The sequence below is a fragment of the Danio rerio genome, chromosome 11 (assembly GCF_049306965.1).
Source record: "Danio rerio strain Tuebingen ecotype United States chromosome 11, GRCz12tu, whole genome shotgun sequence".
NCBI lineage: Eukaryota > Metazoa > Chordata > Actinopteri > Cypriniformes > Danionidae > Danio > Danio rerio.
The window spans coordinates 2,515,854-2,534,036 of NC_133186.1; the positions used below are offsets into that span (position 1 = coordinate 2,515,854).

Below are 18,183 nucleotides of genomic sequence, written 5' to 3' on the forward strand. Positions count from 1 at the left end.
GCCGTCACGTGACCAAACATAGTTAATATTAATTAGGCTGTGTGACGTTTAGCCAAGAGGCGTTATTGATTTGCTGAGAAGGCCACGGTTTATGGAAAGCTAGCCAATAAGCAGAATTCTACATGTTTAGCTTATGAATATTCATTAATCCGTGCAATCTTAAAGATAAAGAAGAAACTCCACGACCTCGTTAATATTCATAAGCTACACCTTCGTCATAGCCAGATTTGCTGTCATGAACTTCTATTCTCTTTTTCATTTAATCATTTGTCAAAATTCATTCATTCATTTTCCTTCGGCTTAGTCCTTTCATTAATTAGGGGTCGCCACAGCGCAATGAAACGCCAACTTATCCAGCATAAGTTGTACACAGTGAATGCCTGGGAAACATCCACATTCACACACATACAGTGGTTGCCAGGTATTTCATCAGTTCCATTCAAAACCACACTACGCAAACATATACGAGTACACCACAATTTGAACATGAACATTTTTATCTGTCTCAGTGAATATGGGTAATATATATATTGGTGCATTTGAACGAAACACATTTATCAAACAGATACATTTATTAAAATCATATTTTAGTCACAGAAATGAAAAGGTAATAGATTTAAATTATTGCAAAAAAAAATCACAAACTACATTTCAACAACATTGTATATATATTTTTTATTTCTCTTAATTTTTGCTATTTTCTTTTCATTTATTTATTATTTTCCCCTAAAATATAAATTTGGGCTACTAATTTTTGGACCATTATTGTAAGTTATTTAGATTTGGCTTCAGTGCTGACTAATCTAATGTATACGCACAAATATAATATTGTAAAGCACACTATAGAAATTATTAATTTAACTGAGAGATTTGTGGGGAGTGCACTCATATATGCTGTGCACGTTTTGTTAGCAAATGACTATAATATTTTCTAAAATTCTTCTCAAATTATCAAAACATTCCTCTTATGTTCTGCTATTCTCTCAATCTTTCCCCATATGCCTTTTCTAACTGGAGTAATGCAAAAATCTTAAATTCAATATAAGAAACTGGTCTAGCAGAGACCATTTTATAGAAATGATTAGAAATTTATAAATGTAAAATATATTTGTAATATTCTTTAAAAAATAAACTAAATATAATATCCAATGTTTCTTGAAGTTGTGTTACTGACAATATTAACCAGAAAAGTGATAGGTTTATCTCTTTTAAATATTGCATTAAAAATTCAATACAAATATATTTATTAAAAAAAACAAATGTAAACTATATAACTCAGAATTATAAGCCCCCCTTTGATTTTTTCCCTTTTTGAAATATTTTCCGAATGATGTTTAACAGAGCAAGGAAATGTTCACAGTATGTCTGATAATATTTTTTCTTCTGGAGAAAGTTTTATTTGTTTTATTTCTGCTAGAAGAAAAGCAGTTTTTAATTTTTTAAACACTATTTTAAGGTCAAAATTATTAGCCCATTTAAGCTATATACATTTTTGATAGTCTACCATCGTTATACAATAACTTGCCTAATTACCCTAACCTGCCTAGTTAACCTAATTAACCTAGTTAAGCCTTTAAATGTCACTTTAAGCTGTATAGAAATGTCTTGAAGAATATCTATTCAAATATTATTTACTGTCATCATGACAAAGATTAAAAAAAATCAGTTATTAGAAATGAGTTTTTAAAACTATTATGATTAGAAATTTGTTAAAGAAATCTGCTCTCCGTTAAACAGAAATTGGGGGAAAATCAAACAGGGGGTCTAAATTTTGACTTCAACTGTATATATATATATATATATATATATATATATATATATATATATATATATATAAATTATTTTTTTTATTATTTCTCTTTACATCAATTTAAATTTACTAGAACAAAACGAGAAAACCATTGCCAACATTAAACAAAACAATTTACATCATAAATCATAATTAAACATAACATAAAAAACACTAAACAATAAACATTATTTACTGCACATAATCAACCCACAAAAATCAATTTACACCAATTTATATATGTTTAAAGATTCAAGTTCCCACACAGAGACAGTATTAAGCAACACAGGATAAAACACAATTAAAACTATTTTCGTTAATATTTGGGGATCATAGTTAAAAACATATTCACTAATATATTTCTTAATTTGCGTTCTGAAAATGAACTCAGGGGACTGCAACAGCATGTGGGCGAGTAATTAATAACAGACTTTATTAATTTTATTATTTATTAATTACTTTATAGAGACAATTCGGAACTTGCAAACTCTAACTTTACAGACACAAACTAAAAAAAAAGTTGTTAGAAGTTTGATCAATGTGAAATGCTTCAGTTTGAGTCAGTGTTACAACCAATTATTCAACAACGAAGTACATGTACAAATAAATCAAACACGTTGACAAAATGTGTGAAAATAAATAAATAATTCACAAAGTAATACAAGTTACATGTAACATTAATAGTTATGTAGAAAGGCTAAAATAAAATAAAATACATTTTATTTAACAAACAAATAAATATAAACTAACAAATGCTTAAATACTAATATTAAATAATAATAGAAAATAATAAAACAAATAACTAACTAACTAGCCAAATTTAAATGAAAGGAAAAAAGACAATAATTAAAACTACACTAGTATGCTAAAATAAAACATATTGTATAGCAAAGCAAAACAAATCACAACATTATAATCTATCTTAGCTGAACACAAATCTAAAAGGCTGATAACATAAAAAAAAAGAGTTGATTTTAAAAGAATCGTACTGTATTGTTGTTTTAATTAGTTTGTTCTTTTACACCTTGATTACATTTTACTTGAATAAGCATCCCACTGATTTAGCAGCCGGAGCCGTCAGCATATTAGCCTGGTTTTTGTGCGTGATGTGAATCTGTAAACAGACAGACAGATAATAACAGAACAGTTAAGAACAAATACTATTATCTATTTAATAGTTACTAACATTCTTTACTTCATTTACTCGCCTGTCCTGTATCCTCATTCACTGTTCCCTATGTTAGTCCACTAATATAGTCTACTTACAAGAGGGAATGGAATTGATTTACCACTTCTTGGTCAGACCCTGTGATAGTTATTTAACATTAATTACTTTGGCTGTCTGAAATACTCGCTTCCGATTGGTCAGCTGCAAAATTTTCAGTTACCTTATTCCCAGATAACAACCCATAAACAACATCGGCTCATCCGGGAACAGAGAATCAATAAACTATTACAGCTCAGAACAATGTTTTGTGTCTAATTTTTATTGTTTGTGGCTAGTAGCTGTGTAATAAGTGGGGTGAAGTACATCCAGGATGGTTGTTTTTGCAGAATAAAAGCCCTTTAGTCTTATACTACAGTGCTCTGCTTTGCCTGTCGGGGTTTATTCGGTGATAACAACCTCCCGGATGTACTTTATGCGAAACCTAGCCATCTCTATATTAGTAATGAAACAAAGTATTTTGATTTCTGTCATGTATTCAAATATCTTTTAACAGTTTAAAAATGTATTCAGAAACGTACACCGATAGTATTCTGCTGTGGACGCCATCTTGTGGTCAGACTCAGAAATTTATTCATCATGTGAACTCACACAGTGCATTATGGCAGAGGTTCCCAAACTTTTCAGCCTGCGACCCCTAATATGACGATGCCAGTGACTCGCGACCCCCAATATCCTGGTTATGAATACAGAAACCTTGCTTGCAATGTCACACACACACCAAAACACCCAGGTATATTCTTCGTTAAATGTCAGTGCTGTAAATGGGCCAGAAACTTTAACCTGGTGTTATAAAATCAATCTGCTGCATCTGACGCTATTGCTGTGTCTTTAATATAATGTAATTACCACTGGGGTCGCAATCCAATAGAACTAGTAACTATAAGCTACTATAGTAACTATATAGTAATTATAAATGACTATATTTTTCTCTTAAGTAGGTTATGGATAAAATATGGTCATTCTTATGTGATTTAATAATAATAAATAGATTTTTTTAAATCACCAGGCGACCCTCCTTCATTGTCCCGCGACCCCTCGAGGGGTCCCGACCCCCACTTTGAGAACCCCTGCATTATGGGTATTTAATTGCTGGCAGGTGTACAAGGGTTGTTATTGCAATGCATTGTGGAATTGACAGTGCACTATTTAAAGGTATAGGGGGCGAATTCAGATACAGCCCAGGACTTCATTTCCCACAACCCATTGCACTGATTAACGCTTCACCTGTTTTCCATTATCTGCACCATTAAAAGGAGTATTCCCCCCCAAAATCCAAATTAACTCCTAATATACTTTTTTACCATGTATTTTTGGCTGAAAACGAAAGATTTTCGACAGCCAAAGACTCTAATATTAACTAATATCCATTTAATAGATGTAGGCATCTCATGAATAAGTAATAGTGTTTATTTAATAGGTACTAGTATCTAATCTAGTATCTAGTTTTCAATCACTAAGAACTAATGTTGCACAATAAGTGCTTGTAGCTAACGAATTAGTACTAATATTTAATGGAACAGATACTAGAATCTATAAAAATGTGCACTAGTAGCATGCAAATCAGGTTAATTATATAGATTAAATGTGATAACGGCCTGCCATACACTCTAGAATCTGTTCATGTGTTTATATGTTGTGTATAAACACACTTACTGTACATGGAGGCTGCATCCACGGCTCTCCGTCAACCTGCATGGGGAGAGTTTTACAAGTCCTGCAGCAGAAGATGACATGTAAATCCACATATAATGCTTTTTTCATTAATCTGCTCGACTGGAATGGTGGAATACTGTAAAACAGCTTCACCTGACAGTGATGTGAGCCGCCTGAGCCAGTCGATGTGCTTTACTCTTCAGTCCGGTGTAAATCTGACCCATCTCCAGCACACTCTCCAGACCAACAACCTCCAGCAGTTCATCACTCATGTCTACAGCAGAGCAAAACAGCTTTTTTACATTTTGCAGTCCTGTTTAGAATAGTGAGTTCAATATAGGAAATATACAACACATTAAATTATCATAAATTATTTAAGTTCATCAAAGAATACAGTTGTTTTTTCTTTTTCAAATATTCCCCAAATCATGTTTAACAGATTCTGGAATTTTTCACAGTATTTCTTATAATATTTTTTCTTCTGGAGAAAGTCTTATTTATTTTATTTCAGCTAGAATAAAAAACATTTTAAAAAACAAGCTAAATAATCTGCCAATGGGGTAAGCAAAATAAACTTGTTTTCCCTTTTGACATGAGATTATTTTGCGTACCCCATTGGCAGATTATTTTAGCTTGTTTTAAGGAAAAACCCAGTTAATTTTGGTATATTATTTCTTAAAACAAGACCATATTTTTACTAGTCTATAAAATGCTTTTTGGTTTAGGAATTTTGAGTTATTTGGACTAAAAACAAGACAAAAAAATTAAGTAAAGTGTGAGATATTATAGGTTTTCCAGTGTTTCTAGCATATTCAACTAAACTGGTCAACAACTACGCCATCTAATAATAGTTAACTTATCAAATGATAAGGTAACACTTGTATTAATTAATGCATTTACTAAAATGAACAAACAATGAAGGTGGCACAGTGGCTCAGTGGCTAACACTGTGGCCTCACAGCAAGAAGGTCGCTGGTTCGAGTCCCGGCTGGTTCAGTTGTCATTTCTGTGTGGAGTTTGCTTGTTCTCCCCATGTTGGCGTAGGTTTCCTCCGGGTGCTCCGGTCTCCCCCACAGTCCAAACACATGCGCTATAGGGGAATTAATGAACTAAACTGGCCGTAGTGTATGAGTGTGTGTGTGACTCTATGGGTGTTTCCCAGTACTAGGTTATGGCTGGAAGCATATGCTGGATCAGTTGGTGGTTCATTCCGCTGTGGCGGCCCCTAATGAATAAAGGAACTAAGCTGAAGGAAAATGATTGAATGAATGATAATCATATTCTGACCCTGTGAGCAGGTCTGGAGAGCCTCAGGGTCGACTCGGACCTCTTGCCATGTTTTTGGTTTCTCAGCACTCTTGGTTTCCCCCCACAGGTTTGAACCACCGTGCATGCTGGGAATGTTGAGCACGGCGACACCTTCCAGAGACAGTCTGCTCAGGTCCACAGGAACACCACAGCACTGCAGACACCAGCAAACTACAGTTATTTTTAGTACAGTTCAATTTAACACACTTCAGATTGACAATTGAGGGCGGACAGGCGACTCAGTGGTTAGCACTGTGTTCTCACAGCAAGAAGGTCGCTGGTTCGAGTCAAGGCAGGCCAGTTGTCATTACTGTGTGGAGTTTGCATGTTCTCCACGTGTTGGCGTGGGTTTCATCCTGGTGCTCCGGTCTTTCCCTCAGTCCAAACAGATGCGCTATGGGGCAATTGGGTGAACAAAATTGGCTGTAGTGTACGAGTGTGTGTGTGAATGAGTGTGTATGGGTGTATCCCAGTACTGGGTTGCGACTGGATGGGCATCCGCTGTGTAAAACATATGCTGGATAGGTTGTCGCTGTAGCAACCCCTGATGAATAAAGGGACTAAACCAAAGGACAATGAAGAAAATTTACTTATATTAAAGGGCACCTATGGTGGAAATTCTACTTTTCAAGCTATTTGGACAGACATATGTGTATATATAGCATATAGACCATCATATCGGGGTGATATGAACACACCCAGTCCTTTTTTTTCAATTTAACAACATAAAAACGGTGGACCAATTGGAGCGGTTTTCAGACCGACCGCAACTTTACGTTGGAGTGCAGTCACCCCGCCCACCGAATTGATTGACAGCTGCACGCATTAACATGTCCCGGTAGTCACGTGTATATCAACAAGACCAGACATACGCAAAGCAACCGGGAATAAAAGGTCTGTTCTGTTCGCTAGGATCAGCAATCATCATCAAATGTGTCAGAGTAAGTGAAACTTAAGAGTGAGTTTCACATGTTTAAAGTGTTTTAAAACAGAGCACATGTGTAATGAAGTACAGCGATTTACTTCAGCTTTACTTCATCAGCACAGCCGCGTGTCAGAACAATTACTGTATAAAAGCAGACGCTTCAATTCTGGTTTGTGGAAGTTAAATCAGGTTTATTTTGTACATTAGCAAAACAGATATCCACACAGCAGTGGAGGTTAGCCTGTATCCTGTCACATTTGAGTGCAAAAACAGTGCAAAGCTAAGCGCGCTCTGTCTGTCTGCCTGCCTGCCTTTCTGTGTGTGTGTGTGTCAGCTGCGGTGTGCGTGTGTATCTGTGTGTGTGTCAGCTGCAGTGTGCGTGTGTATCTGTGTGTGTGTGTGTGTGTGTATGTGAACTTTGTAACAATATTGCATGTGACTCATCAATGCAACTTCACAACAAATACTGATTAGTAAAGTTCTTACTGTAGTATTTCTCACAAACGCTACGTGAGACCTTTTTCCTTCAAGTCTGTCTGTTGTCTGATGCAGCCGAGGGAAGAGATTAAATCACGCGGGAAGGCACGTAGAAACAGTAGGCGGGGAAGACTCGTCTTAAAGGCGCAGTACGAAAAAAACACCCTCTGCTGGAAATGTGTAAAATAGGATCTTTTAAAAGATATAATGAAAAATCTGATGGGTGTTTTGAGCTTAAACTTTAAACGAAAAAGACTTATATTAAATCTGAAAAAAAGGGGTAACCTAGGTGCCCTTTAATCCCAAAAATGAACATTTACTCACGATTCACTCTCCCTTCACTTCAAAATCTGTTAAGATTCTTTATTCTGTTGAACACAAAATAAGATATTTTGAAGAATGTTAGAAACCAGAAACCATTGACTTCAATTGCAGGAAAAACAAATACCATGGAAGTCAATGGTTACCGGTTTCCAGCATTCTTTTAAATGTCTTCTTTTGTGTTCAACAGAAGACAGAAACTCACACAGGTTTTGAACAAGTGAAAGGTGAGTAAATGGTCCAGTTTTGAGTGAACTACCCCTTTAAAAGTGTGTCTGTACATAAATGCAGCAATTCTGCAGTGATTTGAGTATGTGAGAATTGTAAAACAAATGTATTACTTCAAAGAAAATGAAACTTACCATCCATATTTTGCACCCACAGAGTGTATACATGAGTGTAATCAGTCTATGAGCAGCTTAAGATGTGTGAGTCTAATCAAAGGAGGCTTGGACCAGGTATGTGTGTGTGTGTGTGGTGCATGACTGGATCTGTAGTCCATAAACCAGCGGATTTGTAGTTCATAGCGATCCAGCGGCTGCAGATCATAACAGAATGAAAAGCACACAAACACACTGACAGTTATAGGTGCCATAGGTTGTTATGGGTCAATGGCTGTTCTTTCTCTGAAGAAATTTCTGTAGAAGCTCAGATCAGGCATATCTCACGTTGGTTAGTACCGCTATATCTTATTGTTTCTACAGTTTTTTTTTTTTTTGGTGAAAAAAGAGAGAGATTGCTCAGCCTGTAGCTTGGTGATCAGCAAGAGGGTATTAATGTTTTGCCCACCAGGGTATGTCACGTGAAAACTATCAATAACAAGATGATATGAGCATTTCTGTTTGTGTTTACCTCAATGCTGAGACAGTCCTTCAGGTTCCTGCACGAAGCTGAAATGGTCTCTGAAGTTGCGAGCTGAAAATACCACAGCTTATTCCTGGCTCTTTCAGGGTAAAGACAGACACATGTAGGACACGATTTTACTTCCAGAACCCCACCGCTGCGCTCCATAAATGCACAAAATGTTTAGTTAAACAAGTACATCTGAGATCCTGACCTGCTGTTGAACTTTTGAGGATGTTTCTCTCTCATCACATGAAACTGGTGCGCTATCGAAGCGTCCTTTTGGAGAAACAACCATAACACAGAGCTCACACTCTAGGACAAATGGTAAATTCCCTGATTGTTCCCCTGAACTTTACTGACTAAAAGGCTGATTTTCGATAGTCTATAATGAACAGAAAGAGCGCAGTTGTGCTTTGAATATTATTTCTGAATATTATTTTTCATGAATTTAATGAGAGCAACAATGGATAATTTACTTCAGAATTTGAAAATTCGAGTCCCGACTGGGTGAGTGGGGATTTCTGTGTGGAGTTTGCATGTTCTCCCCGTGTAGGCGTGGGTTTCCTCCGGGTGCTCCGGTTTCCCCCACAAGCCGCCTTTCCACTGCACATGACCAATCTTAGACAGGGGGGGTGGGGGACCACAGGAAAACAATTGTGAATTGAAAACCGGTGGTGGGGGGGTGTTGGGACAGGAGTTCGTTAACTGATGGGGGGTGGGGTTAGAGGCAGGGGTGGTGGTTGGGGGGTTGACGTGATCGCAAACTGAAGAGCGGGGAGGTGGCGATGGGGGACAGGTGATTGCAAACTGAAGAGGGGGGGTAGGGTGGCGATAGGGGACAGGCGATTGCAAACTGAAGAGGGGGGGTAAGGTGGCGATGGGGGACAGGTGTTTGCAAAACTTAAGAGGCAAGGGATGGGTGGGACGCTGAATCTCATTGCGGCCCGGAGGGAAGATTACGTCACATCCGGTCGGCCAGACTACACCCCATGTGACCCGCCAACCGGATGTGATGAATTCCAGCATTGTCCAAGCAGGTCCGTGTGCATGAGATGAAAAATAGTAGTTTTTTTTTTATTAAATAAGAAAAAAGTCTATATTTACAAAAAAAAGAACAATAAAAATATTATTGTTTATGCTGTCTACACATTTGCCACAATATTTTTAGCGGTCTATTAGTTTCTAGTAGTCAGTCATTCATTCATTATTTCAACCATGGTGAACGCAAGGAGAATAAATGCTCTTGCTTTTGCACTCCTTTATTTTGGACACCGTGAGAATCAGCTTCTCTCCCATGGTGCACGACAAATCTGAAAATTTTGTGCGACTGCCACAAGGGGGCAAATGCCGACATGTCCAAATGTTGTGCGCAGTGGAAAGGCGGCTACAGTCCAAACACATGCGCTATAGGTGAATTGCATAAACTAAATTGGCCATAGTGTATGTGTGTGTGAGAGAATGTGAGTGTGTATGGGTGTTTTCCAGTACTGGGTTGCAAGTGGGAAGGCATCCGCTGTGTGAAACATGTCGGAATAGTTGGTGGTTCATTTCGCTGTGGCGACCCCAATAAATAAGGGACTAAGCTGAAGGAAGATGAATGAATGAATAAATATAATATAAATAATAAATAAATAAATAAAAAAGCTCCCAATCTATCAGCTCTCTTTAAGGTGGTCAATTTGTAACTTTGACAACAGGCAAAATGTGTGAAACAACATGTTAAAAACATGATATGCCATTAAAAAATACATTTTGATAAACTAAAATTTAAAACAAAACACAAACATCCCTGATTTTTAATCATTTAGACAAAATATATACAGCTGAAGTCATGAATTACTAGCCCTCCTGTATATATTTCCCAAAATTGCTGTTTAACAGAGGGAAGATTGTCAACACATTTCTAATCATAATAGTTTTAATAACTCATTTCTAATAACTGATTTATTTAATCTTTGTCATGATGACAGTAAATAATATTAGACTAGATATTCTTCAAGACACTAGTATTCAGCTTAAAGTGACATTTAAAGGCTTAACCAAGTGAATTAGAGTAAAGTTAGGGTAATTAGGCAAGTCATTGTATAACTGTGGTTTGTTCTGGAGACAATCCAACACAACTACAGCTTAAAGGGGCGAATAATATTGACCTTAAAATGGTTTAAAAAAATTAAAAACTGCTTTTATTCTAGCCAAAATAAAACAAAAAAGACTTTCTCCTGAAAAAAAAATATTATACGAAATACTGTGAAAAATTCCTGAGTCATTTGGGAAATATTAGAAAAATTTAAAGGAGGGTGAAAAAATTCTGACTTCAACTGCGTGTTAAACTCCATGACATTCCTGCAATGATTCCCATGGGAATATCTCTGTCAGTCCCAGGAAAATAAAATTCCCATCATTCCCAGCTCCACCATCTGACAGCATCTAAGCTCACCACACCGATGGAGAAATAGTTGTTGATGATGTCATTGGGCACCGGATCGCCTTCGTCCGCATCATCGACAGGAGCGACTCGCAGACTCCAGCGGTCCATCTGAATCGATCTGCTTTCCTCAATCTGCTTCAGGATTTCAGTCAGATCCGTGCCCTCATATCCTGCTCAGTCCAACACATGAGAATATCATTACAAACCCAATACTGCGGTTTCGCACAACAACAGGACATAACACAATACACCACAGTCTACTGCAGTAAAAACTAAAGTACACTACAGTGTTTCATACAGTTGATCAGTTCATGAGTTAACACTAGTGAATGCTGTAATATTCATTAACAAAGTGCTGTAAATATACACAGGACCCTATCATACACCCGGCGCAGTGTGCATGCAGTAGCGATGCAGTAGTCTTTTGGTAGTTTCAGCTTGGCGCAAGAGTGGTTTTGAGGCGTTGCGCTACGCTGTTTAAATAGCAAATGCATTAGCGCTCATTTGTGCGCCCATAGGCGTTCTGGTCTAAAAAGGAAGGCGTTCTGAGGCGGACCGCTGGCGCGTTGCTATTTTGAGAAACTATAATAGATTTTTCATTAGACCAAAACTAACCCGGTCTAAACTCCAGCGCAGAGTTGCGCCTCGCTTACACACTGCTTAATACACACAAGAGAGCAATAGGCAAATATCTTTACATATGAAAAAATTAAATATTAAGGATATATATAGTATATAATAAGAATAGATATAGAATATAAAGGATTAAAATGTTACAGAACATATTATTTTCTAGCCTACATAAATATGAAAAATCACTGCTTTTATGTCTTCTTCATCTCGGGAGGCTTTTTCAGTTCATTCATAACAGTTTGCTTTTGTATAATGTTTTTATTATTAGCAGCATTATTTATTATATCCATATTTATATTTGTTTTATTAAAAACAAGCTTAGATTTGTCCACCTGTCAGGTTTTAGACCATATGGGGCACAGCATGTGTTTTAGGATATATATGGAACAAAATCAATGCCTAAAGTCTTGAATTAAAAAGCTTGTTGAATATCACAAACTGAAAAAAATAATACACCGTATTAACAAGTTCTTGCATTTTAATGACTTGAATTCCAGGGTTTGTATTTTTAGGTCCTGAATTTTAACATATCTGTTTAGTTAAGCTGTGAATATTTCAACGAAAAATATTTCAAACACGTTTTCATACTTAAAAATTCAATAATTCATATTCAATTTTCAGATTTCACTTAAAAAATATTCAATACCCTTTAAAAATACGATGTATAATATTCAAAAGGTCATTTTCAGTTCATTTTATTTCAGTTCTAATATTCGCTTCCATAAATTCAGTGGATCAAATTCGACTGATAAAATTCAACATTACATCCGTGAACTGCAGGAGAAGCAATAGATTGCAGATTGAAGATCGCCAGCTGCTCTAGCTTTCACCAGCAGGTGGAGATGGAATAATGTAAGATTTTTAACCCAGTAAACAGGCGAGAAAAAGGCTAATAGAGGCAAAAAAGTAGCATTTAATTTTAATATCAATGCCTTGGACATTATAAATAATAAAAAGTATGAGTAAAATGAGTAAATGAGGTTTTAGTCATCTATATTTGCCCTTATGTAACGGAAGCCAGCTGGTGATCGCGTAAAGCTCACTCCTCGGATCCAGGGACAGACGTTCTGCAATCTTATCGGAGCTTGTCTCCCATGCTGGCTCGTTACCTGCTCGGACCGGTGCGGTTACTTGCACATAAACCGTCTTTTGATGAATATGATGTTAAACATTGTCTATCTTTATTGACTCTTTCTTCCATAGACGCGAAGTATTATATTGACAGCAAAAGAATATAAACGTAAGAGAAACAGGAGAGGAAATATTATAATAATAATACAAAATAGATAAACATTGACAGGGCTAAGAACAATTACGAACAAAGATTTTCAAAACCAGAGAGATTTTATCAGGATGTCACAAAACAGTTTACTTGGAACTGTTAAACAGTGTTCAGGTATGATTTAAGGTTGGTTATGGATGGCGCGTCTAATTTAAAATAATTTAATATAATGTGCGAATGCATTAAAGGAGCGTCTTCAGTTATTCACACAGAACCGTCTAATATGGCATAACTATAAGGAGTAATGTTTGCGCTGTTTAAACGCAGCTATGTCAGGATTGGGATAGGTTATACATTTTTATCATTTAAATTATTATTATGATTGTTAATATTATTATTGTATGACATTTATTTGGGCTATTGCGCTTAAATAAGTCATCTGTAATTCTAAATTAATATTTCTATTTATCCTTTTTATCACTCTGCCTGTCTTTCTCTTCTTTTTTCTAATTTTTGGGGTTCTGCCATGGTTAAACGTTTGCAAAATGTCTTAGTTTGTCCAGATTATTGTTTTATTGTTATGTAGCCTATAGGCGAGAAAAAGGTATTAACGCAAAAGTGGCAACGTCGCAGCCAATGATAAGTAATAAAATGAGTCGCCTACGGTTTGATAATAGGCAGTTATAACTGACTTTAATTAGTTTTTATTAAATGAGAAAACCGTTATTTATAACTTTGCAGCGACCGTTTGTATTTTATGATTAGCAAAGTTTATCTTTTTTGCAGTTATTAAACATATAAACTTATTTAAACTGGTTTAAATTTAATATAGGCTTAGTTGTCACTTCAGCTAGTTTCATAAGATTAATGTTTAGAATGCGTGGTTTGACATGCGTGGTTGAGGGGTTCCTGCAAAGCAGCTCAATGTTCATCCTCATGGGGTATTACTGAGCTTTAATCGCCATCCACTGTAGAGAATGTATTTGCTCATTTATTTTATTAACTCTTTTCTGCAAGTGTGTTTTATGATTTCACAAAGTCAAACCATTATGTTTTTATTTTATATTTTGAGATGATCATATTTAAATAAACAATTGCTAGGGTAGCTAATAGTTTCTTTTTTCTTAAAAAAAAAAAATCAGTAGCCTATAAAATCATAATTTTTGCTTGACAAAGTTGTTTAGGATTCTGGATGCATTTTTGCTGTGTTGGAAACTCATAAGCTCACACTAATCAATTATATTATCAGAAATGACAGATATAAGAAATCCATTAATATTCATCACTCTTTTTACAATTATACAAGCAATTTCACGCAGACATCAGCTCCACTTTCGGAAATGGTAAACAGCGAGGTGTTATTCATATAAGCCCAAGCATGACATATGCCATGATAAATATAATAATCGAAACACTCTTGTAGGCTATTCTTGTGCTTGGCCAAATGTCATGACTTTCACTTTTATTTTACATTATTATGCACAAGCCCAGATATCATCTGAAACTTTGGAAGAATTCCTATCATATATTGGCAGCCATCCAGCATCTCTTAACCAGTTTGATATGCGGCGCTGGCTCTGACTGGCCACCGGAGCTCGCGGCCACTCGTTCGACTTTGTCGTGAGCAAGCCGCACCGCACATGCATAAAAACGACAATCATTTCATTCATTCATCAATTCATTCATTTTCCTTCTGCTTTGTCTCTATTTTAGAGGAAAAGATAATCTGGACAAACTAAAGACATTTTGCAAACGTTTAACCGTGGCAGAACCCCAAAAATTCGAAAAAAAAGAAGAGAAAGACGATAGCAAAGTGATAGCTAAAAAGGATAAATAGAAATATTAATTTAGAATCACGGATGACTTATTTAAGCGCAATAGCCCAAATACATGTCATAAAATAATAATAATAACAATCATAATTTAAATAATGAAATTATAACCTATCCCAATCCTGACATAGCTGCGTTTAAATAATAACTGAAGACGCTCCTTTAATGCATTCGCACATTATATTAAATTATTTTAAATTAGACGCGCCATCCATAACCAACCTTAAATCATACCTGAACACTGTTTAACAGTTCCAAGTAAACTGTTTTGTGACATCCTGATAAAATCTCTCTGGTTTTGAAAATCTTTGTTCGTAATTGTTCTTAGCCCTGTCAATGTTTATCTATTTTGTATTATTATTATAATATTTCCTCTCCTGTTTCTCTTACGTTTATATTCTTTTGCTGTCAATATAATACTTCGCGTCTATGGAAGAAAGAGTCAATAAAGATAGACAATGTTTAACATCATATTCATCAAAAGACGGTTTATGTGCAAGTAACCGCACCGGTCCGAGCAGGTAACGAGCCAGCATGGGAGACAAGCTCCGATAAGATTGCAGAACGTCTGTCCCTGGATCCGAGGAGTGAGCTTTACGCGATCACCAGCTGGCTTCCGTTACATAAGGGCAAATATAGATGACTAAAACCTCATTTACTCATTTTACTCATACTTTTTATTATTTATAATTTCCAAGGCATTGATATTAAAATTAAATGCTACTTTTTTGCCTCTATTAGCCTTTTTCTCGCCTGTTTACTGGGTTAAAAATCTTACATTATTCCATCTCCACCTGCTGGTGAAAGCTAGAGCAGCTGGCGATCTTCAATCTGCAATCTATTGCTTCTCCTGCAGTTCACGGATGTAATGTTGAATTTTATCAGTCGAATTTGATCCACTGAATTTATGGAAGCGAATATTAGAACTGAAATAAAATGAACTGAAAATGACCTTTTGAATATTATACATCGTATTTTTAAAGGGTATTGAATATTTTTTAAGTGAAATCTGAAAATTGAATATGAATTATTGAATTTTTAAGTATGAAAACGTGTTTGAAATATTTTTCGTTGAAATATTCACAGCTTAAATAAACAGATATGTTAAAATTCAGGACCTAAAAATACAAACCCTGGAATTCAAGTCATTAAAATGCAAGAACTTGTTAATACGGTGTATTATTTTTTTCAGTTTGTGATATTCAACAAGCTTTTTAATTCAAGACTTTAGGCATTGATTTTGTTCCATAGATATAACTCAGTATTTTGAGCACACTTGGTCACTATTGTTCATTTATTCGTTTGCTGGAAATTAGAACTGAATTTAGAAATAGTTTTGAAACCAATCTTTGCGCTTAACAAACAAAATTATTTATTTATAGGCTAGTTGATGTCTGTGCGTAAAGGTTTCCCTGTCCAAGAGCGAATGTGAAAGTGATCCATTATCTCTTATTCTCACGCAGTAGATGCTCTGTTCAACAGTTTTCTGTTTACTGTTTGCTTGTGAAATGCTCATTTTTTCCACTTAGACTTACTTTGTGTCCTGTAAATAGTGAATGCACTCTTGGCGCGACGCAGCTGACTCTTAAAGGGAATGAGAGATGAGACTCTGATTGGTTTATTCTCAAAACACACCTATAACTCATTAAGAAAATAAACTCAACCCTTTTAGACCATGCACCACAGCGCAAGGCAGATTTCCCGTCCTTAAATTAGCAAAAATGCATCCTGACACGCCCTGAAAGCGTTTGTGCCCTGCGTTTTGCGCTCTGCGCATGGACCGTCAAAATAGAGCCCATGATGTATGGTAGAATACACATTGCTATAGTATGGTTCAAAACACTATAGTACTATTAATTAATATAGTATTTATCTATGGAAGAGACGCACCTCCACCCCAGTTCAGACATCGAGCGAGGTCATTTCCAGTGCCGAGAGGAAGTATCGCAACCGGAGGCCGAATCGCCATATTAGCTTTATCTAAAGGGGAAAACAAAACGTCAGATTAAAATGAATTATTATGTGTAGTAAATACTTAGAGACAGTGGTTTAGGCTAGCGCTGTCGCCTTACATCAAGAAGGTTGCTGATTCGATTCCTGACTGGGCCAGTTGGCGTTTCTGTGTGGAGTTTGCATGTTCTCCCCCTGTTGGCGTGGGTTTCCTCCGGGTGCTCCGGTTTCCCCCACAGTCCAAACACATGCGCTATAGGGGAATTGACGGTCCCAAGTGTCCTTAACTACTATGTACTTGCATCAAAAAATAAATACAATGTACTTACTGTGTTTATAATGTATTTGAGAACACTTTTGTGGTGCTTTTGAGTTGGAATAGAGGTTGGGTTATGAACAGGTTTGGTGGTATGGGTAGGTTTAAGGGTGGGTTAAGGTGTAAGGGATGACCAACAGTGTATTTACAAATGTAATTACAATAGTTAATAACAGATGTAATTACATACGGGTATTTAATCGAGCATAAATACACAGTAAATACATGTATTTACACAATAAGTACATTGCAACAAACTATTAATTCCCAAGTAAGTACTTATTAGTTAAGGCCACTTAATATAAAGTGGGACCGAATTGACTAACTAAATTGGCCGTAGTGTACGAGTGTGTGTTTGTATGTGAGAGTGAATGGGTGTTTCCCAGTGCTGGGTTACAGCTGGAAGGGCATCCGCTGTGTAAAACATGTGCTGGATAAATTGGCGGTTCATTCCGCTGTGGCGACCCCTGATTAATGAAGGGACTGAGCGGAAAAAAAAAGAATGAACGAATATTTAAAGATATCTGTGTGCTGCTGTGCATCCCTGTGTGTGTAATAAGTAGGCCCACACAGAATCTGTGTGCGCAGAATTCTGCAGATCTTTCGCAGATTTTTAACCCTTATTAATTCTGTTTATTTACTTGAGTAAATGTGTAAATCTAAATTTATTCAGCTTTTATTCAGTAATTTATTGCCTTTTTATTGAATATATTAAGGTTTTAGTTATGATACTCCGCTGGATACTCCCAAAATAATTTCGCAGAAATCCACAGATTTTTACCAAAAATCTCAGCAGAAATAGCAAAAAACGTCTGCAGATTCCGTCTGGCCCTGCTAATAAGCAATGAGTATGCGTGTTTTGTACCCACATAGATGCATAACACTAACACGCTCTTCAAACATCAGTAAAAACCTGCACCATTGACTTTAGAGTAGCTTTTAGTTGGTCAGTGATGCCGTCCATATCACTATTTCAGTTGCAAACTGCAAGTTTCTCACCAATAGCATCTAAAACCCAGCCCACAGTGCCGTCTCCTCCACACACCAGCACTCTGAACGCTTGAAGATTCTGGAAGAACTGCAGCCTGAAACACGCAGACGTCCGCAGACACATGTGAGTTCATTTGGCAATTGTGTGTCAGTATTTACTTGTGTTGTTAATAAACGTACCCTGGATTTGGTCCTCCGTTGTCCAGATTGTAAACCTGTCGTGGGTTCAGGAGGTACTGAAACTTTCTCAACACCCTAAATAAAT

General features: G+C 36.3%; 1 protein-coding gene across 4 annotated transcripts in view; it reads right to left on the reverse strand.

The window, feature by feature from the left end:
- Positions 1 to 2,197: 2,197 nt before the first annotated feature.
- dgkab (diacylglycerol kinase, alpha b) overlaps positions 2,198 to 18,183 on the reverse strand; it is a 29,633-nt gene continuing 13,647 nt past the window's right edge. For 3 of the 4 annotated variants that reach the window (XM_073916029.1, XM_073916030.1, XM_073916031.1), the window contains 10 exons: positions 18,099 to 18,173; positions 17,928 to 18,013; positions 16,553 to 16,642; positions 10,985 to 11,145; positions 8,759 to 8,823; positions 8,554 to 8,644; positions 5,958 to 6,132; positions 4,824 to 4,944; positions 4,671 to 4,731; positions 2,198 to 2,903 (listed from right to left, as the gene is read on the reverse strand). In XM_073916029.1, the coding sequence (XP_073772130.1) occupies positions 2,826 to 2,903; positions 4,671 to 4,731; positions 4,824 to 4,944; positions 5,958 to 6,132; positions 8,554 to 8,644; positions 8,759 to 8,823; positions 10,985 to 11,145; positions 16,553 to 16,642; positions 17,928 to 18,013; positions 18,099 to 18,173 (1,003 nt within the window). In that variant the 3' untranslated portion in view covers positions 2,198 to 2,825. 4 annotated transcript variants of the gene reach the window in all.